This window comes from Sycon ciliatum, chromosome 12, assembly GCF_964019385.1.
Source record: "Sycon ciliatum chromosome 12, ocSycCili1.1, whole genome shotgun sequence".
In the NCBI taxonomy this organism is placed as follows: Eukaryota; Metazoa; Porifera; class Calcarea; order Leucosolenida; family Sycettidae; genus Sycon; species Sycon ciliatum.
Window position 1 is genome coordinate 18,241,287 of NC_088654.1, and position 22,660 is coordinate 18,263,946.

The 22,660-nt window shown below is 48.0% G+C and overlaps 1 protein-coding gene and 1 long non-coding RNA gene across 2 annotated transcripts in view; one reads left to right on the forward strand and one right to left on the reverse strand.

The window, feature by feature from the left end:
- LOC135828642 (E3 ubiquitin-protein ligase MARCHF6-like) overlaps positions 1-16,212 on the forward strand; it is a 25,810-nt gene extending 9,598 nt beyond the window's left edge. Inside the window, exons 13-27 of the mRNA XM_065341060.1 lie at positions 165-204; positions 840-914; positions 1,439-1,493; positions 2,132-2,211; positions 2,635-2,703; positions 3,479-3,529; positions 5,206-5,306; positions 6,509-6,926; positions 7,602-7,671; positions 8,287-8,474; positions 10,406-10,543; positions 11,346-11,435; positions 13,024-13,165; positions 13,970-14,117; positions 15,094-16,212. Coding sequence (XP_065197132.1) covers positions 165-204; positions 840-914; positions 1,439-1,493; positions 2,132-2,211; positions 2,635-2,703; positions 3,479-3,529; positions 5,206-5,306; positions 6,509-6,926; positions 7,602-7,671; positions 8,287-8,474; positions 10,406-10,543; positions 11,346-11,435; positions 13,024-13,165; positions 13,970-14,117; positions 15,094-15,139 — 1,711 coding nt within the window. The 3' untranslated portion in view covers positions 15,140-16,212. The remainder of the gene's footprint in view (positions 1-164; positions 205-839; positions 915-1,438; positions 1,494-2,131; positions 2,212-2,634; positions 2,704-3,478; positions 3,530-5,205; positions 5,307-6,508; positions 6,927-7,601; positions 7,672-8,286; positions 8,475-10,405; positions 10,544-11,345; positions 11,436-13,023; positions 13,166-13,969; positions 14,118-15,093) is intronic.
- A 1,562-nt stretch (positions 16,213-17,774) lies between these two features.
- Positions 17,775-22,433, reverse strand: LOC135828154 (uncharacterized). Its single transcript, XR_010555575.1, has 2 exons — positions 22,336-22,433; positions 17,775-18,434 (listed from the first exon to the last, which is right to left on the reverse strand). It is a non-coding gene; the product is annotated as an uncharacterized LOC135828154 (long non-coding RNA).
- Between the last annotated feature and the right edge of the window lie 227 nt (positions 22,434-22,660).

A 22,660-nucleotide genomic window follows, 5' to 3' on the forward strand; every position in this document is an offset into this window, starting at 1 on the left:
AATGACGGTGTTTGATTCCTTTTTTTACCAATTGTCGATGCTGTGTATATACATGTAGTGATGCCGATATGGTCATTTAATTTGTATTTCCGACTGTTTCATGTCCACAGCATGAGTGCATTGTTCTGTTGTGTTACTTGTTTGTGTGCGTGCGTGCAATGCAGTCTTACTTGGTTCTTTGGGGCCGTCTATCTCTCGTGCAAGGTGAGGTCTGCCGAACTATTGCCAGTCGCCTGAACAAGTGTGGAGCCGTTAATATTTGTATCCACTATCCACATTTACGAAACAAACTGAGATGTTGCGACTTTCGGCGGTAATTGTGGAATAAGTTGGCTGCTCCAAACATTGGAGCAGCCACCTTCTTCCACATTTACAAAACTTTCAAAGCGTATACAGCAACGACAGGAAGTTGTGTTGCAACTCCGAGTTTCTTGTTGTTCACGATCATCAAAATGGTTGTTTATGTTGATATCGAAATTGATATAGCACTGCAGGGTCTTTGTATTCTGATTTACTCATTATTCACTATACAGTCAGACCTCGTTTAACCGCACACATGCGTTTTCTACAAAAATAACCGGATATGTGAGGGAACCGGATAATCGAACACACATACTGTATATATGCTGTAAATCGGTAACCGATGATTTTCTTCCGGATGGGAAGGGATCTGGATAAAGGAGGACCGGATAAGCAAGGTCCGACTGTCCATGAATGCTTACTTCTACTCAAGTAGCACGGGAAAGCACTCATACTTCTCGCTTGAACAGTAGGTTTGCCATCAACTGATCCTGGTGTGTGTGTGTGGTGTTTCCCCCCTCCGTGTATCCATCTCCCAGGTCATTGTGCTGCTGCTGGTCGAGCTGATCATTTTCCCGCAGCTATGCGGCTTCTGGCTGCACATCTGCTGTCTGGTGAGTGCATGTCACACGATCCGGACGCTCACACACAGTGATTGTCACATGACCCAGTGGCTCACCTTGTATGTCACATGATCCAGTGGCTCGCTGTGTATGTCACATGACCCAGTGGCTCGCCGTGTATGTCACATGACCCGGTGGCTCGCCGTGTATGTCACATGACCACCCATTTGCTCCAATGTGTCCCGTGACCCGGTTACAGAGTGTGTGACAGTACTTAGTTTCTCACGTCTCACGCTATATGTCACATGACTCCGCTAATGGCAGCTACATGACTCTGTTCTTGGGGGGGGGTTGTGTCCTCATCCTCTTTTGTGTCACTGTCGAAAAGTGCAATTCCCACATACCGGTTGTGGCATGGCAGTCCACCCAAACCCTTCTGCTTACATAATTTGTACTTGAATGCACTGGGCTTGAGACTTTAGGCACATACTGTTTGTGCGTACGTGAACTCTTATTCCTATTCTCTTCTGTCCGGTGTTACTCCACGTGTGTGCTGTTTTGCTGCATGCCCGCAGGGTCTTCTTGGTGATACTGCGGAGGCCTTGGACCAACGCTACGTGTCTTCTGCCAGTAAGTGACTCTGGTTACTGTGTACTTATTACTGCTGCTGCTGTCGTCGTCGTCGTTGTTTTTCTCCACGGCCTCGCTAAAGTACGCATTGAACTCCTCAACTAATTATCATCAGGCAGTGCCTATTTTAGTGATTATTTTCACGAGTGAAATTATGTCGATAGTCCAAAAGTGCATGCTTGAAGTGTGCTTGCTCGAACACTGGCTGGCTGCTGACTGTTACATGCATAGACTTAGTACGATCACATACGTCTAGAACATGCCCTGCTCCATCTGGAAGTCGCCGGGTCAAACGATTGTTCAGAAATCGAGAACTCCTGTCAGCGGGGAAGAGCACTGCTTACAGCGTTGTGCCTGTGTTGTGCTCTTTGAGCATGGAAGAACCTTGACTACCGGTCACAGTGGTCAATCATTAAATGTCTCTACTCACGAGTTTCATGCTGGAAAGCGATCATCAGGAGACTCTGCTCTTTGAGCATGCGTAGTTAAACTTCGAAAACAATGACTGTGCATGGCACTGTCTGGTGTGTATATTCCTCAAACAGTTCTTCATTGTGCATGTTTCAATGGATGTAGGTTGTGGCAGTAATTGTTCTAGTGCTCTGTGCCATGTGTCACCATCTTCTTGTCTGTTGCAGCTTCGTTTTGCTTTGTTCACTGGATACTGGGAATGGAGTTTCTGTACTTCTTTGCCAGCTTCGTCATCGTGTCGCGAAAGGTACGGCGATACACACCGCCGAGGTTCTAGTGGGTGTTTTAGCCGCGCCGTGGGTAACAGGAGCTGGATACGGTGGAAGTACTCCTCAGTTCAGAGTACGCCGTTTGGTTTCTCTGATTGGACGCTGATCGCTTTTAAAAGTCTGTCTTCTCCCAATTGGGCTGGTATCTAAATCGCTAAAAATCTCCGTGCCAAATTTAGCCTCTTTGCAGTATGAAAGCTTAGCTCCGACCGCCAAAAACGTGTTCCTAGCATCTGAATGCATGCGGCAAGGCAATTATCACTCCTTATAGAAGAATTAATTCTTGAATTATCCTGCCTCTATGGTGCAGAATACTAGTAGGTGCTTTGATGTACGTTTGTAGTGGCTGAAAAGAAAAATTATCTCTTTGTTTTCTGCCACCGCCTTTCCTCCTTGTGTAGGTTCTGAGACCAGGTGTGCTGTGGTTCTTTCGCAATCTCAATGACCCTAACTTCCACCCGATGGAGGAGGTGAGTACAGGTCTGTTAGGATTGCCCTCGCCTTCCGGGGGGGGGGGGGGGGGCAGGCGAGTAGCCCACGGGGGGGGGGGGGGGGGAGCTGGTGACTTTGAATTTTTCTATCCAGTTGAAAGAGAAAAATATACAGGACAAAGAGGTTCAGCAGGAATCAAACCTGCGATTGTAAGATTCTGAGAAAAAAAACATGAGTCCAACCTATGCAATTATGAACACTGTACACTGGTGCCCTGTGTGATCTCTTTCACCGAGGCATGAAAAATGTTCAAGGTGAGCCGTCAACTATGACGACATTTTTGTGATTTGTTCTGAAACTTAATATTGTTATCGCGTGTGTGTGTGTGATGCATGTGAGCTCACACACACACGCACGCCTTCCTTCCTTCTTCCACTGCCATGGCTGGCTATGTGGCTCCGTCAGGGGCAGACTGGGAGGCGTGTTGTCCACCGGGTGAGGACCGCCAGACTCAGTGTGCGTGCGGGCTGCGCGAACAGCGTTGCTCTTATGCCTCGCAATGTCTAGCAACTGACGAAAACTGCACGCGCAGGCGTCACAGATGAGTGGCTTCGCCACAAGCCCCATACGGTACTGGACGATAGCGTCAACAGCGTCGCGGCAGGTGACCCGCCATCCCTGTTCATCCTGGTCACACACGCGCGCACACACACACACACACACACACACACACACACACACACACACACACACACACACTGGATTCTCGGTTTTCACTGACTCAGGTCAATCCTGGTTTTGCTGTGATTGCAGATAATGACGGCTCCGATTCTGATTCAGGTTCGCCATTTCCTCACTTCTTCGGTAAGTGCAGTGCTGGAGGGGGTGTGTGAATGCGATGTTGTTGTATATCTTATCTGCTTGTGGATGAACTGTTGGGACGGCTTTTCTTGGTCCAAGATAGTCACCAAGATCTAGATGGATACGTCGCCTCAGCAGCCCACAGTTCTATGTCACACCCAGCAGCCTTCCTTTTACCTACCGTTGGCTGAATTTCAATCATCGAGGTTCGTGAAGTATTTGTCTTGTGCAGTTAGCAATCTTCAGATGTGACGCTAGACGTCCATGATGATTTGTTGGCTTTCACTTGGCGTCTACATTTCACCTATCTTTGTCACCACCACGGTACTCTTTGTGACATGTAAACTAGCGCAACCTATTCCTGTGTACCTCTCCTTCTCTTTGTGATCGATTTAGCACTTGTGATAGTTATGTCTGGTAGGGTTCATAACACCTCCATTCTGCACTATTCCTTTCTGTGCTGATTTGTCACATATGTGAGTTAGTTGAGTGTTTACACCTTGCGCCGGTATCTTTTCTATAAAATAACATTATTCAGCTTAACCCCTTCATTCCGCAACTGCTTCTCCTCTGATGAGTTCCCCGTCATCTTTACGGAACGAAACAAGACTTGTCAGGAGTAATAGTATACTACTTGCTTTCGTGGAGTGTGGCTGGTGAACTGTTCGTGCTGTTGTCTGCAAGCGTCGTGTGGTCTCGTCGGGTCAAATGAAAAACCTATTACCAAGATGTTTGCTTGACTGATTTTCAAATGGGAACAGAATGCAGTGCTCTATCAGTGTCTTGATGAGATGTTTAGGTCCTGTCCAACTCCAGAGGTTTATCTTGGGCCCTGAGTTGCCTGCTTCCTAGTGGTGCTGTATGTTTGTGGAAATCCTCCAGGGTTCTAGCCAAGAAAGAATTGTGGGGGGGGGGGGGGGGGGGGGCAGGGGGAAACAAACAGTTCGCCCATTTTTCCATATTCCACCATTGCCTTGTCACACAAAATGCAACGTTCGACCGCAACGAGCACCCGGAACGATTGATTTGAGGCCGCAATTTCGTTGTGTGAAATGAAAAAAAAACAAATATCGAAAATTAGTGGTGAAACGAATGTCAAAACCTACTAGTCGAATATTCTTCAGCTTAACGAACGAATGAACGAATATTCTTTTGGTAACACAGATTACATCACATGCCCTCCTCTCAGTCATTTGATGGATATTGTCAATACTAATATATTTTTTAGGTATGACAAACGGTAGTGCCACGTAAAATATACTGCCACATAAGGCTACTTCGAAGTTCATAAATGTTATGTGCAACATTGGCAGTCCAGTATGGACATACATGTGCATGCATGCAGTACAAAGTCACAGGCAGGCTGTACACACTGCACTGTACCGTGTTCGGCGTCCATGTATGTACATGCACTGCATTCGAAGTGACGTAACGAATACTCGAATGTGACTTAACGAATATTCGAATGTGACAAACCGAACGAATGTTCGAATATTTGAATATTCGTTTCACCACTATCGAAAATGAGTAAGGCCACGCCATCAGGATAAGGGGCCCTGTGCCGCCACCCCCCCCCCCCCCCCCCCCCCCCCCCTTTGGCTAGAACCCGGTCCTGTTTGTTCATGACTTTGACATGATTGTCTGCTGGTGTTCTTGCGTGCTGGTGTATTCCTCTGTAGGTGTTCCTGGGTACGTCTATTCTCTTAATCACCTGGATACCAATCAAGATTGTCAAGTGGATACTTCCATCTTTCCTGCCTTTCGTTGTCTCCAATGATCGGTGAGTCTGTTGTTCTTCTCCAGCTTGCTCGTGCCACTGTTTCCCCTCAGGATTCTGTCTTATATTCTGTCTCTCCGTACCTGTCTGTCTGTGTGTCTGTGTCTATATCTCTATCTGTCTGTCTGTCTGCCTGTCTGTCTGTCTGTCTGTCTGTCTGTCTGTCTGTCTGTCTGTTTCACTGTCTCTGTCTGATCTGTCTGTTTGTCTATTATCTGTCTACACGTATGATCACTGCACCGTGCAGTACTGCCACAAGGTAGCGCTTACCACTGAGACCACTGAGGCATGAACTGAGATGTAGCTGAAAGAAAGAAGCGGAGAGTACTGTATCTATAGACATGGTTGCTTGCTTGTGAATAGGATTTTCGGTCTTTGACCACTTTGCTGGTGGGTTTGATCTACCGTAATGTCGCGTGCATTAGCCGGGGCTTATATGCCTATAAGCCGGTGATGGAGTCAGGCTTGTACACAAGACAGGCTTATACACGAGACAGGCTTATATGACAAGCACCACTCAATGACCAGGCTTGTATGCGCAAACTGCTGACTTTTGGACGTCAAAACCAACATTTTCCAACGGGATTTTTTTTCTTTTTTTTCCGCTGCATGGCCGTCGAGCGCAGCTGGTGTTGATTTCCGCATCTTCCCACGTTTTCCGCGTGTGCAAGTGTACGGTACCATGCAAACATGAACATGTAAAAGGCGCGCTCACCAGTCTTGCGTAGTAGCCCGGCTTACGCACGCGACACGTGGCGCGTCTCGTGTACTGGCCCGGCTTATGCATGCGACAGGCTTGTACGCGAAAAGCTGTTGCAGATTTCATGCTTCTACACGAGACAGGCTTATGCACAAATCCGGCTTATGCACGCGACATTACGGTACTCACCTCCCACCGCTTTAGGAGGTGCACCTGTGCCTTTGATCTTTGCAGGGTGGTGGCGTTCCTAGTAGTTCCTACGGATGCTGAAAACTCAGTCTAACTGATTCTCACGCAAACTGTGAATTTGTTTGCATGCTTGTTGTCTAACCATGCCGTGCACACATGCACGCCTACACACATGCAGTGCTAACCATGCCCCTTGCTACTGCTCCTCTCTCTCCCTCTCTCTCCCTCTCTCCTCTCTCTCTCTCTCTCTCTCTCTCTCTCTCTCTCTCTCTCTCTCTCTCTCTCTCTCTCTCTCTCTCTCTCTCTCTCTCTACAGGCCTGCGGACACGGAGGGCATGTACGTGGACGTTGCCATCCTGCACTTCATCCTGGCGGTGGTGTTCGACAATCGCCACACGCGATTCCTGGTGCACGGCTTCGTCTACCTGTGGTGCCACGTCGTGGCCCGCCTGCTGGGCCTGCGCAGCTACTTGCTTGGTCTGCCCCAAGACGACCAGCAGCAACAGCAACAACAAGATGAGCCAGTGGCACCAGGCGCTGAGCAGCAGCAGCAGGAGCAGCCTGGTGTGGATGATGCCGCCGCTGCTGCTGCTGCTGCACCAGCTCGGGCTCCTGACAGGCGGCCAGGGGAGCTGCGGCCGCTGGTTTTCCAGCGCATTCACGAGCTAGCGCGGCAGGACGAAGTGTACCGCGAGCGCGAGGACTATGTGCGCCCGTCGTACTTCCTACTCCGGGTAAGCCTGCTCTTGTAACACAGGCCCCTCTCCCTCTTCCTCGCAATGGCCAAATGCATATAGGGTGTGGTTGGATAGAGATCCCGAACACTCGCGAGAACTTCTTTGTAATATATTGACTGACACACTGAAATTGAATTTGCAGACCATTGCAAACATACGGTACGGTCAGGTGCTGAAAACGGTGGGGGGGGGGGGGGGTGGCACTATCACCAGCTGCCTTCTAAAAATACTGATGAATAGTCTTCTGAAGCAGATATTGATTCTGAAGCAGATATTGATTTGTCAAAGCATTTGGACAATTAAATTCTCTCCATATGTAGTTGACTTTATTTGGAAAAATTGTCTCAACATTTTGCTCATAGTGCAAGCGCTGTCTTACTGTATAGGTGATTTTAAACGCGTGGTCACTGTGTGTGTGCATGTATGTGCATGGAAATGTGATGATGTGCCGGCGTGCCTGTCTACATCCTCTCTCTCCCTCTCTCTCTCTCTCTCTCTCTCTCTCTCTCTCTCTCTCTCTCTCTCTCTCTCTCTCTCTCTCTCTCTCTCTCTCTCTCTCTCTCTCTCTCTCTCTCTCTCTCTCTCTCTCTCTCTCTCTCTCTCTCTCTCTCTCTCTCTCTCTCTCTCTCTCTCTCTCTCTCTCTCTCTTGTGTGCCTCTTTGCCATGTATAGATACTGGCACTCGTGTCCGTGTTTATACTGAGTGTGATTGGCGTCAGTCTCTTTATCATTGCCGTTCCTGGTAAGTAAGGCTAACTTGATACTGATGCCGATGTTGATGCGGCTGCTGATGCTGATGTGGCTGCTGATGCTGATGCGGCTGCTGATGCTGATGCGGCTGCTGATGCTGATGCGGCTGCTGATGCTCATGCAACTGCCGATGCTGATGCGGCTGCTGATGCTGAAGCGACTGCTGATGCGACTGCTGATGCTGATGCTGATGCTGATGCTGATTCTACTGACTGGTGGTGGTGCTAGTGCTACTGCTGCTGTTGCTGATGATTTCACTACATGTACTGCATGTACACATTTTCATCTCTTGCTGTATCCAGCATGTGCTGATTGTGCTGCCGCCGTTTGTCCTGTAGCAATGCTGAATTCATACTACTGTAAAACAGGTTATTTTCGGTGTAACTTTAATTTCGGTGATTTCGGTAGAAATACCAGTCACCTAAATTTAAATTGCACCTAACAGGCACCAGGGCATGCACTGTATGTGAAGGGAATGCTGGTCAGCTAATTCTACACTACACCCGAAACCCATCAGGTCCCTGCCACCGAAATTTTAATACACCGAAATTTACCTGGTTTATCGTATGTGTCATACTATGTGTTGCTGTGCGTGCTCTCCGTGCAGCGTTGACCGGCCGGGCACTCACGTCGCTCTTCTTTCCGCCCGGCGAGCGCTTCGAAGGCTACACGATAGCCGTCGGCCTGAAGGCGCTGTGGCTGTTTTCCAAGCTGGCCTACGCCGTCACTGTGTCAGTGTGCCAGTACGGTGTTCGCGGTGTGCAGCGCTTGATGGCCACGGACACTCTAGGAAAGGTTAGTTGTACAGTCTGTAATCCATGAAGCAATTCCACCTCCACCACATGCGCTCTTTGGTCGACCTCATCACACCAGCAATATGACTCCAAGTGATAGAATTGCTTCGTTTTCATTGATTAACAGGCTGAAAGCTTCTGCTCACTCTTATGAGTCTTTAGTCCAGCACTTTATAAACCAGTACTACAGAGAGGTTTCAGGCTGTCCAGTAGAGTGGCCAATGCCGAAGGGCAGCTAGTTCAAACAAGAAAAAGAAGAGGATGAAAAGAATGTGTTGTCGCTCCGAGTTTCACGCAGTAAGGGGTCGTCGCAAATGTTTCCTGTCGTCCCTGAAACGAACATAGTTCATTTCGCACTTGGATCCCGTCCCCTCCCTCTGAAACGAACACAGTTTGCTATGCTGGACGACGAAAATCGCATGCATGTACATGTCAATATGTACAGTGTCGGTCAACTTGCGATTTTGGCTCGCCCTCCCTCCCTCAACGAATCATGTTCGTTTCATAGACGACAAAAAAACTTTTCCGACGACCCCTAAGCGATCTGTTGTCTGATGATCGTGTAGCGTGTGAAACTCTGAGTAACGACACATTTTTCTTCATCCTCTTCTCCTTGTTTAAACCAGTACCCCCTACAAAACAGCATTATTGTCTGTAATGAAAATGTCCTCTTCATGCACATTGCAGCAGTAAGTCAGATTTGTTAATCTAATGCCCTCCCTATTCCAGCAAATTTTCCGTAGTACACATTGTGCTGGATTATAGTGGGACCACTGTAGTGCTTCAGGGTATGATTGCATGGCTGCTGCACTGACCATTGCAGGATATCCCCAGCGCCCAATAGGTGCATGAAGGGTTCTTGTAAGGACTCTTGATGAGTACCGTAAAGTCGCGGATAAAAGCCTGGTTTTCATACAAGCACATCGCGGATAGAAGCCTGAAAATCAAACGGGTCAAATGCATATAAGCCTGTCGCGCGTAGAAGCCTGGCTTCTATGCCAGCGCGGATCGGGTAGGTCAAGAGTGCATGCGCTATGTACGGTGCATAGTAAAACTGCTGCCATACCGGTAGTCAGCGGTAGATCTACGCGTGTCGCGCGCAGAAGCCTGGCTTCTTTGTGCATACAAGCCTGGCAAAAATACCAGTGGTGCATATAAGCATGGTTTGCATACAAGCCTGGTTTGCATTAAAGCCTGGTGCAGAAAGCGGCTTGCGTGCTTATAAGCCCGGCTTTTATCCGCGACTTTACGGTAACTGGTCATGTGGGAGGGAGGGAGCTGGAGAGAGAGAGAGAGAGAGAGAGAGAGAGAGAGAGAGAGAGAGAGAGAGAGAGAGAGAGAGAGAGAGAGAGAGAGAGAGAGAGAGAGAGAGAGAGAGAGAGAGAGAGAGAGAGAGAGAGAGAGAGAGAGAGAGGGGGGGGGGAGGGGGACAGAGGGAGGGAGGGAGGGAGAGAGAGGGAGGGAGGGAGAGAGAGGGAGGGAGGGAGAGAGAGCACATGGAAGGAAGATGTAGGCTAGGGAATGACGACAGTGCCTTCTGCCTTCCCGTGTGGTTTTTTCCATGATACTGGCACCTTCTGCCTTCACCATAGTACCATCCATGACGCTGACACCTGCCTTCACCATAGTACGTGGTGCTTTGTATCACTTGCATGCCTTGTCATTTCGTATCGGGTTTTTTTTCGTTTGCATACAGTGTTATTTCGTCGTCCTAATTTTTTGGGTGCATTCGTTTGTGTCTGCGTCTTGTGTGCTTGTGCGTGCCTGTACGTATGTGTGTGTGTGTGTGTGTGTGTGTGTGTGTGTGTGTGTGTGTGTGTGTGTGTGTGTGTGTGTGTGTGTGTGTGTGTGTGTGTGTGTGTGTGTGTGTGTACATGCGGTGTGTGTGTGTGTGCCTGTGTATATTGGCTGAATGTGCACACGTCTACACAGATCCTGTACTGCCTGTTTTTCTTCTTTCTGACGTTTGGCCTGCTGTCATTTCTGGTTGGCATGGCCGTGTCTCTGATGGCTATGCCGCTGGTCGTCTTGCCAAACCAGACACCCACGTTTCCCTTTCACTACACGCTGGTGAGTCCCACATGTACATGGGTGTTGTATCACGTGTCATTGGTTTATACGCCGACCAACTGGCTGTGCTGAGTCTCTTTGGAATACAGTCAACCTTGCGAATAACGACCCCCGGCCTCGGTGGTGCATGAGAAAAGTATCATTGTTCGCGCGTTGTCATTATTCATGAGGTTTAAAGTATGCAGTCTAATGCTGACTAGGTCTTAAGACTGTGTCGTTATTCATACAGTGAAACCTGTCTAAGACGACCGCTCAAGGGTCCTCCAAAATGTGGTCTCTGTTACCAGGTGGTCTCCTAATCCAGGGTCATTTGACTGGAAATAGCATCCCTTGGTCCTAGTTCCAGTGGTCTTCTAGGACAGGTGGTCGCCTTATCCGAGTGGTCGCCTGGACAGGTTTTACTAGTTGTGATACCCAAGGCTGGTATTCACTAGGTTGACTGTATGCATGTATATATACCTTTATCAGTCTCAGCCTGGTTTCTGCATGCTTGCACCGAGTTTCTTTCGTCATGTAGCCCAGCACTTTTAGTGGTTACTCATCTTTTTCACTGTTTGTGTGGACGTGTGTGTGTGTGTGTGTCTGTGTGTGTGTGTGTCTGTGTGTGTGTGTGTGTGTTTGTGTGTGTGTGTTGGTGTGTGTGTGAGTGGGTGTTGGTGTGTGTGGGTGGGTGTTGGTGTGTGTGTGGGTGTGGGTGTGGGTGTGGGTTAGTTGGTGTGTGTGTGTGTGTGTGTGTGTGTGTGTGGGTGTGTGTGTGTGTTGGTGTGTGCGTGCCCGTGTGTGTGTTACCGTCCTTGCTCAGGTCTTTATTTTTGGCTTTGGAATCACTAACTTTGCCGTAACTCTGCTCGTGTTCGCGCACCTGGATCTCGTGGAGGGCGCTGCTCGAGATGTAAGTGACTGCTGCATGGTGCAGTTATTGATGTGTGCCTGCTGTTGTCTCTACTTCTAACGTTACATTTACATTGTACATGCACCTAATTAATGCACCTAATGCACCTAGTTAATTGGGAACTCGTGCCCTGGCACGAGGGTAACATGGATGCAGCTAATGGGATTTCGGTCTTTGACCACTTGGTGGTGGGTCTGATCTACTCACCTCCCTTCGTTTAGGCGCTGCATCTGTGCCTTTGATCCTAGAGGGTGGTGGCGTTCCCACGGCGGATGCGGAAAACTCGGCTTCCAGCCGAGTCTCACGCGAACCGTGAAATTTATTTTTATTTATGCACCTAATGGGAATATCTTGTAACTCTACACGCACACCGTCAGGCACTAAAAAGCACGTAAAACCCCAGGGCCTGCTCTAGACATTCAACACAGCCCGGTCAGAGTGTACCTGGCGCATGCAGGCCAGCCGGGTCAAGCCGGGTCAGATCATCCAGCAGAAAAACAACCAAAAAGCCTGCTCAAAACGCAGGAAAACAGAAAGGCGAATTTATTACCGGAAATCGGAAATTTTAGAGAACAAGGCGAACTATCAAAGTCCCTGCCCGCAAACGTAGAAGGTAAACGACAAAGCGTGAGTTCTTTTTCTCTTCGCGCCGCTTTTGACTGCCTGCCCCCATCGACTTTGAATGTCCTGACTTCCTGCTCGCCGTTGGCCAGATCGCGCTAGAACCAGTTGACCCTAGCCGAGTTTCTGTCGCTTGTAGACTGTAGTGTGTAGATCTACGATTGTGCCAGATTTGCAACAGATGGGGTCCGCGAGTCGTAAACCGGTATTTTAGGAATCCATTGTCAGTTTGAGACATTTTTCAGCCAGGTCAGACTGGACCCGGTGTTATCTGTTCAGCCAGGTCGTGCAGTTCCCCAGCCGGGCGCGTGACCCGGCTGACCCGGCTCTCCAGCAGGCCCTGAACCCGAGCCTCGGAAGATGCCTACACGATAGAAGTGGAGGAGATACTGCCAGTGAATTGTTTTCTGACAACATTCCACCATGCGACCTGCACCTGGATTTATCATAATTATTCTGGCAACTGCCCTGCTGTGTTTTGGCATGTGTGCCGGGGTGTGTGTGTTTGTAACTCTGCTGAGTTCACTTTCTGTGCACACTGCGTCGTGTCTGGAGTGCCAGTAGTCGTTAGCAGCACCACTGCACTAGCAAGATAGTGTGAGGGTGAGCTGCCGTCAACTCGTTAGTGAATGCTGCGCAGGTCTCTCACGCACTAGAGGAAGATGCCCTGTGCAAGACTGTCCATAATGCTGGTACTCCACGCCGAGGTAGTCGGCACTGATCTCCACTAGATTGGCAATTGCATTCTACGTTTTAACCGTTTTGAACAGAGCAGGGTTTGTTATTTCAGCTTATGGCAAATCAAGATCTCTTTGTGTGTGTTGGACTTTGGAGCTGCAGTTGCAATTCTCGTTTTAACCATGATGAACGGAGCAGGATTTGTTAATTCAGCTTATGGCGCTTTCAAGATCTCATCGTGTTTGTGTTTTTGTTTTTTTTGGTCAACTTTGGTGCTTGTCCCGCGCAGCACCGTAACATGTTCCTTCACTTGCTGCACATCATCACTGTGTCTGACGTCGTGCGTGGTCACATCATCAATGCCGTGCTCAGCGTCATGGCCTTCATCTGCGTGCCGTACACGCTCACCCTGGGTCCTCTCAAACTACTCGGTGAGTAGGGCAAGTGCTAGACTGCTAGTGGTGTACATGAACTTTGCTGTGGCTGCTCCGATTTTTCTTTACCAAGCAGACAGCACGATCATGATTAGTCAGTGGTGCCTTCTTAAATGACCAATTGACCGGCTCGTGACGAAAGTCGTAATTAAGTCATGCTGAAGTCATGATGACAGACCATCAGGGCTGGTGACCTGGTGAACAGCTCATCCACTGGTACCGGTCTGGCCAGAGAATTTCTACCTCATGACATGAGTAAAGTAGCTCCGAGTGGTGTGTGTGTGGTGCTAGGGCTGCGTAGCCCCCAGTGCGATTATATTCATGAGGTTGGATTCCTCAGGCCAGGAGGACTGCTCAACACCAGCATGTTTCTGTTGACATTGGTCGAATGTATAATGTTGAGCCACTCAGCCAGCTTTAGTAGAAGCTTTCACTCATCCTGCACATGTGCGGTGAGTACACAAGTCAGGAATGGAACGAGGCTGAAATATGTTGTTACCCAAAGCTTCTTGTGTCTTCTGGCTCTGCCCTCGCGGTATTGAGCACCTTTGCAAGGATTTAGCAACATATCTGCACCTTTGATCTTGGCAGAGTGGTGGCGTTCCTACCGATGCTAAAAACTCAGTCTAATCCGAGTCTCAAGCGAACCGTGAATTTTTTAGCAATATAGCTTGTATTGTGAGTGTGGGGCTGTGTCTGCGCTGCTCGTGATTTCATACTTGTGCGTAGCAGTGCTTCACATCATTGCTCTGACTGACCTGACTTGGTGCATGTGTGCTGTATGCGACGTACGACATGCAGGTGCGTCGCTCGAGACGCAAACGCTCGTCATGAAGAACGTCTACTTCCTGATCGCGTCGGCGATGTTCGCCGCCGTCTTCATGGTGGCGTTTGCGAGTTCTCTCTACAAGGCTTGCATCACGCTGCACGCCAATATGAAGAAGGAGAGGTGAGCCATGTCGTAGTCCATGTTCCTGTGCTTTGAGAAATTTGACTCTTTTAAGATAAGACCAGCAGTGCTTTGGCACTCATATTATTATTTAGCTATCTGTCCTGGACATGGAAATCCGATCGAATGACGCGGGGCCGGCGCCGGCAGTGCGCACTGAACGTTGCATGCAGTGCACGCGTTGATCGTATGCGTACTCGCGGCTGCATGACACTGTATTGTCAGTGCTGCTAAATAATTTCCCCTGGAATCGGACACCCTTTTCAGGCCAGATGCCTGATGGGTTTTTTTAAACGGACATTTTCCCCATGTGCTTGGGCAGACTGAGTGTACTAGACTCTACTACTAGTGTTCGCACATTGCCATTGTACTGTTGCGCATATGCACACACACGTGTGCACCTCCCCCCCCCCCCCCCCCCCCCCACACACACACACACCTTGGACCTTGGACACACTGCCATATTCTGGCTATGCGGACCCCATGGGGGGGGGGGGGGGTTGAGCAGATTCGGAACAGTAGGGGCGATGACGGGATAGGTCCTGTGGTCTACTGAAACGCCGACCGCAATTGCAAACGATGCAGAAGGAGCTACACACACACACACACACACACACACACACACACACACACACACACACACACACACACACACACACACCATACCCCCACAAACTTTGGGTTTCCTGTCGAAATCAGAAAATTCTTTATCGGATCGGTTCTGGCTGGAGGGTGAATTTGGCAGCATTGTATTGCTGTGTGTGTTGTGTGTGTGTGTGTATGTGTGTGTTGTGTGTACGTGTGTGTGTGTGTGTGTGTGTGTGTGTGTGTGTGTGTGTGTGTGTGTGTGTGTGTGTGTGTGTGTGTGTGTATGGGTGTACGTGTGTGTGTGTGTGTGTGTGTGTGCGGGCGGGCCAACGGTGGGCGTGTACATGACTACATGTGCTGCTTTGATCTGTTTGCTTTCTACCCACAGGTATTTAAATGGCTTTCAATTGATGAACTATGAGCCGCAACGCTAGCTTGTGTCTAATCATACGCCGCACATTAGCTGTGCATATTTTGGCCAGGGATATTATAAAATTCTTTGCGGGTAAGATGGCCATTGCATCCCCCGCTTGTCATAGGATTTATTCTGCTCATAAATTGTTTTAAGGACAAAACATAACTTTCATAGAACACACATACACACCTGTCCCATTTTTGTACATACTTGTACAGTTCTTGTATCTCTTCTGAAGTACTTTTTTGTATTATCTACAGTGTCATCATTCATGTTTGCTAGCCCATCTCATGTTGTATTATTCTATTGTAATGATATGATCGTGTATTTCTCTCTCTCTCTCTCTCTCTCTCTCTCTCTCTCTCTCTCTCTCTCTCTCTCTCTCTCTCTCTCTCGCTCACACGCCCTCGTGCCGCACTTGCTTGTGTGTGTGGTGCTCTGCTTTGTGTTGTTGAGTATACTAGTACTTGTTGCGGGCAATGTTGATGGGGAACTCATATTGCCTTCAGTATCAGCTTGCTGGAAACATGTACATGTATGAAACTCGGCGGCATTGTATAAAGATGCAGTCTTCTTGAACCCCACTGCCCACTACCCTTCGCCATTCAATTTGTATTATACTCATTGCCATACCCATTTGTTCATACTTCAGAATAGTTCCAAGTTTACTTCAGAATAGTTCCAAGTTTCTCAGTTGTGTGTATTTGGTTTTATATTCTCACACCGCTGCGTGTAAGATACTCCTGCTGCTGCTGCAGCGTCATCGAATAAATGCCTGCGACTGTTTGATTTCCTTCCAGCCGTTGTTGACCGTGGTGTCTAGCGAGTTTACTATGTCCTGGATGTGTTGTCCGCTGTCCTCACTCGTCACGGTTGTGGCCGCTGTGCACGGTACACCTCCCGGTGCTGCAGCGTGATCACTGATGGCGCCAGCAGCAGCAGCATGCCTCACCAGCTGCATGTTTGAATTATCATAAATTTTTTATTTATGATTGTGTGTTACTATGAGTGCATCGTAGCATCGAACTCTTACTAAGGTGTTAGATGCGTATTTCAAGTACTATTGTTAGATGCAGCATGCACCAAGTGCAAGTTTCCCTCATGCTGAGCACATGACGGTCGGCACAACTGCTCATCCCTGATCTTACAGTGCTGCTTCCAGGCCAGTCAGAAGTGCTACCAAGTGTGTTACATGCCTTACCGTGTACGTGTAACGTTATAATCATGGGCAAGAGTAGATAAAGAACTCTGGATCTCTTCTGCACAATCTGCAGATACCCCGGCATGCGGCGTAATTTTTTGTTGACGTCACCTTTTTTCTTCATCAGAAAAACGCGCATTTTGCCGCAGAGCAGTGTGAGAGCACGTGCTGGGCACCCACCTTGCAATGTAAAGCCCGGCCCAGTGCACGAGGCGAAACTTTCCAAAAGACTCGCAGCGCGTGCGCCGTCGAAAAGATTACGTCAACAAAAAATCCCGCCGCGGGCCAACCCATCCCGGAGTTGCACTCTCTGCTCTTCTTGCTAATCTACTCTTGTTATGGGCAATAACTTCCGTATGAGTAATGACTACCCGGTAGGTACATATGTGGGTGCATGTGCACAGTAAAGCAAGTCCAACGGCCAGGGAGTAGTAAGTTGACATCAGATTTCTATTTTTGGATCCACTAAGGTGTGACTTTGCTATTGCCTAAGTATGTGGGTGCATAGCAACCCACTCATGTCGCATGCAGGTGTGACTTTTATTTCGCCACCAGTTGTAACCCCGCCCCCAGTAGCCAAATCAGTCAGTTTCACTGGTTACATCACCTTGCTGAGAGTAAGACGGCTTGAAATGTGCTTGGATCCATACAAAAACTGGATCCAAGTGGATCCAATTTTTGAATTTTTGAAATTGTAGCTATGCTGTGACGTAGCACCCACATTTCAATTAGGGAGTCGTCAAATACCGGTATTTGACGGCTCCCTGGTCGTAACATACATGATATTCTACCGTTTCTACGACTCCCTGATTTCAACTAATTCTTGTTAGCACACAGCATTGGCAAATCTCCACTTCGTAATGGGGTATTCACACGACAGGCAAATCCACGTGCACCGGAAAGTTGCAGGGAGTGACATACGAGAAAAGTGACTGTGGATTCACAGAGCTGCACTCCACTCGACGACAGGCACGTTTGCATTTTTGAATGCTTCACCGACCAGTAGCCATGGGTATTTCAAATTTTCAAAACACACATACGATAATTATCATGCTCTACAAGAGCCGCGTAAAAAATCAAGTCTTGTTTCGCGCTTTTTGGTGTAAATGTACTCGTGCATGCCACGATTATCGTGAAAGTGGGCCCCCCAGCTCGCTTTCACTTTTCAGCTACTTTCAGGCACTTTTCTCGCTCACAGGTAAAATACCATAGCAACTTTCCGGTGCACGTGGATTTGCCTGTCGTGCGAATACCCCATAAGCAGCCAATTTTTCATAAAATTGACTCCAGCAAGTGCACAAAGCAGGCAGAAGTAGCAAGTTACAAAAGTCTTAGAATTTACACTGTACTTGGACGCACATTGTACACGCTTGACTCTCGGCACATATTGTTTGTCAAAGCAAACGCACACACACACACACGCGTACACACACACACACACACACTGGAAGGCTCTACAGTGGTACTGCCGCAACTGAACAACTAGCAACAATGTGTCCGCACATGGCAGCAATACAATAGTAACTTAGACAGTAAAGAAAAGACGAAGATAACTAGAACATGAGTAGCAACCGAGATAGAGAAAATTAAAAGCTATCTACACAAAAAATTACTTCTCACGTACGCAAAAACTTAATGACAAATACGCCAGTGGGAATGAAGTAAAAATCAGCTGATAGGTAAAGGCTATTTTTCATGACATGATCGGGCAAGCAATTTATGAAGCAGGCAGGGAACAGATCGCTCCGGCTGCATATCTGTGACACCTAACCTTGTAGAGGAGAATGGTTCTGGAAATGTATGGTTTTCGGCTTGCTGTCTGGCATGTGTATGTATGCGACCGTCAAACACAAGGACACACAGATAAACATGTCACCACGTGGTCTTACACTCCTTTTGTCCTATTCGCAGCGAGAAGCATCGCCCGCGCGTACAGCACAACCTACCTCTGGAACACACTTGACTCGACGAAAGCTGCGGGGCTAACTATAGGGCTGGTACCCCCATGGGTCAGCACGTCTCTTCTTCTCCGAACGTGTTCTCACCACTGTACGCGATATATAGAAATCCATCTGCGTCCTTGTGCTCGTCGTAGATGGAGCCCATATTGGCGCTGAGAAGAAAAAGAGAAGAAAAAGAGAATAATTAGACTCAGGTGCAATGTTATCGCATGAGCTGATCATAAAGCAACTGGTGGTGTCAGTAACTTAGTGGATATCATAGCGTATCTTGTAGCTCTTTGGTCCTCTTTTCTTCTTACCGGTATATTAAGGTGGCTCACGCCTATTTCAAAAAAATTAACGATTGCTCTGAAAATTTGGTGGGCGGTTGCTCTTAGGTAGTGTATGCAAATGGCGAGTTAAAAAAACGGGGTCTCAATGCTAACTTTTGAGATATAGGCGATGACAATTTCACTAAATTGTCAAATTTGTACAGGATTTATGATGTATAGCGGATGGGTATTTCATCAAGAACCTGATTTACAATCTTCCTCATTTTTTGGTTATTGAATGGACTAACTGTGTACATGCCAATGAGAAAATAAAAAACATATGCTTCAATGCTCAATTTCGCCATATAGGCGCAGAATGCCATTTTGATAAGTTTGCTTTGGTGCATGTACATGCACACCTACATATCCCATGTACATGTCCATATACATCTACCCTTCTCTACTAGCCCACCCAACCCTGCAATACACATTGACACAAGTGTACACACACATACCACACACAAACACACACACACACACACGCATACATGCAAACACACACACGCATACATGCAAACACACACACACACACACACACACCTGTCCTGTCGAGCCACTACCACTAGGGTCACGTGGGCCCCGGAGGGGCAGCAGAGAGAGAGAGAAAGAGCACGCCACCCGGTGGCGCTCCAGACACACACACGCACACGCACACACACACATCTTTGGACCTTTGGAAAGCCCATCGTCAAAGGCGATGATAGCTATTAGGCGAGGCAGAACACACACACACACACACACACTACTACTACTACTACTGCTACTGTAGCATGGTTGCCCAAGGGCCACACCATTCCGAAAGAAGCCGGAGTCATTGTCAGGAGCAGAAACGGAGATGACGACTCAGGTCACTCTGTCGACGGAACTGACGGCTGCAGCGAGAACAGCGAACACAATATGACGCTCTGTCAGACTTGGTTGCCCGATGGCCACGGTCGCACATGTGACGTCTGAAACCAGGCACTGACTTGAATTGCCGATTGCATGTCAAACACAAGAGAGAAGCATGGACGCTGAGCGGAATAGATGATGCCGGCGCGGACACTTTCGATGGTTCCAGGGGCAAACAATGATGCACACGCAGGCCACCACGAGAGTGAAACCACCTTCTGCATGTACCACACTGCACAGCACCACGCTGATCCTGGATGGGGAGACTTTGCTCTGCGCCACATTTGTGCCTTGTTTGTCACCTGGCTGGCGAAATGACCGATGGCAGATAAGACAGGCCACCCGCCAGGCAGACCTATCCTGAGCAACCTCATACCAGGCCAGACAGACAGACACACACACACAACCACACACGCACAAACGTGCGTGTAAACAGGGACTAAACACACACACACACACACACACACAAGGCACACACATGATCGCACGCCTGCAGACCATCGCTCCAATGAAGATAAGATTACTACTTCTTTGCGTAAATATGTTTGAGATAGAGTGTCACTCTTAGATGTGACTGATGCCATCAACCAATGTCAAGGAAAAAAATTCACGGTTCGCGTCAGACTCGGCTAGAGGCCGAGTTTTCCGCATTCGTAGGAACGCCATCATCCTTCAAGGATCAAGGCGCAGATGCAAGGAAAGAATGTGTTCAATCTTCTTCTGCACACGTAGAAATAGGTTTGGGCATTTTCGATGATTTAGAATGTACGTCGCGTGAATATGACAATGTGACAGAGGCAGCCACAATTTACTGATTACTGTGCATTGATCTAGCTATATACACTGCAAGTGCACTGTAAATATTGTGTTACATGCACGTAGTTGTGAAGGGAGACAGTGTACATGTACATTCACCAATGACACACCTGTCAGACAGCAGGTTAGGGCTAGTCAAAGTTATGAAGGCACAATATACGATACAAAGGCACAATTTTGCGATGTACTTGAGTTTGTGAATATAATAGTGGACTTTGTGTTCACACATACTCTACCAAATTGCCATGCACACCCTTGTAACACACACACACTTGAGCCTGGGGAGCATGATTGCTGTCAGCCAGTGTTGCTTTCAAATGCTTATTCTCGTCAGGAGTGATGTGAAACACATACTGGTAAATATCAATCTCTAAAAAATGCATCCTAAATAAAACGCTCAAGCACTGAGTCTAGTCAGAGTGATAAGACAATAAATTGAAGGAATTTCTCAACAAAAATTCAGTGTACCGCTGTGATCAAGCCGTGGCAATAACTATAGTAGAGTTCTTGGTGGACAGCGATTACCATAAAGAAATGGTGAGATACTACAGTAGCACCCTCTACTGACACAATGCAACCACGTTGTCCAGTACATGTTCGAATCAAAAATACTTTCGTACATTCGTGACCATTTCAATTTATATTCAAGCGCGACCTCCACAATTCACTGGCTTCAGAGTCGATTGATCATTATAGAACGGCCATTCTTGACAAAATAGTCAGACAAATTTTGCGAAGAATGGCGTTCTACTGTGGAAGGGACTCGCCAAGTCACTTGAACCAATTCAACGAAAATACAAAATACTCAGGTTTTACACATTCACGTACCCGTCTGTGCCGTCCCCCATTCCTTCCAAGACATCCACATAGACTCCAACGCTTTTATTCTACTCTTTTTCCGAAGCCGACCATGGGCATGGGCAGTGCCTGCTGGAAGGGACATCCCAACACTTCTCTGACAGGTGACAATTTCCACAAGTAAAAAATGCACCTAAAAAAAAGTAGCCAAGTGAAGGAGTGAAAAAAAGAAGAAAAAAGCTCACTCTCTAGACTCGAGTACGAGAGTTTCGTACTCAGGCCATCTGCTCGAGCTGGACCCTTCGAAACTGGAGTGCGCTACAAGCTCGCTACGCCAACTCCGCATGCACTTTTCTCGAACGTAGGATGCGCGAGAACCTGCGCAGAAGACGAGTTTAGAAATAGGCGCGAGCCACCTTAAAGAAAATAGATTGCCATTTCTGCCTGCCATGTGTTTTTGTCACCCTTTTCTTTATTCTCACACTGTTGTTGCTGATTGCACAGCTGTAAAGCAATTCAACCATGCAGTTCAGGACACAAGCAAGCGGGAGGTAGTTCCACAAGTCTATGCATATTCAACACGCACATCCACACAAACAAGCGCACGCTCAGTATTACAATACAACCCCGATTATCAAGTATGAGGGTGTGCAGTGTTCGGTTGTGTACAAGCTGTTTTCGTCAGCATATTTTATTGTTGATGCACAAACTGCGTATGCGTACATAGACGACATACGGTGCACTATTCTAAACGCGCATGCACGGCTGTGTTGGAATGCACCCGTGCTGATTCGCTATCTATTCAGTAGCACCATGCTTGTCGGAGAATGCTTTTACCAGTGCTGAAAAGAATCCATGGCATGGATATTAGAATGCCCTGGACTTTCTTTCTGCATATCTTCACATCCGAATCCCCCCCCCCCCCCCCCCATGAAGGGATTCTGTCCAGAGGGTCGGAAGAAACTTCAAAGCTACAGCAACAGCTTGCGCCAGTGTGCAAATTGTTCTGCGCTGCACACACGAGCAAGGTCACCACAAAGACACGAATGCGAAATCCATTAGAGTCACTCAAGTACACGCCGGGCGCTGTGCAGCCCTAGACCTGCGAACACCGGGCTGAGAAATGGTGCAGGGCGCAAACTTGACTCACACGATTGGATTTCATTGAGCAGCACTGTGCTGATAAGAGGCAACTGATGAATGAATGCATAGTTGAGTTTTCAAGAAGCAAGCTCACCTTGTCGTTGGTAGAATCTTGTTCACAAATAAGAACATGGACTTCTCCGGAGGCAGCATAATTCTTTTCCGGATGATGTACATGAACTGTGCAACTGCAAGTAAAAACAATGAACGCGCGCGAGCGTGACACACACACACACACACACATACACACACACACACATATCAACATGCATAGCCGCATGGTCCAGCACAGCTTTCAGCTCAATGCATATACACATGCACGCAGCATGGAACACGATCGAGCTGGATTCCACACAGAGACCAGAACATGTGCGGCTGCTTTACGCTGCTACTCCTACTCCTTGTACATGTTGAGAGAC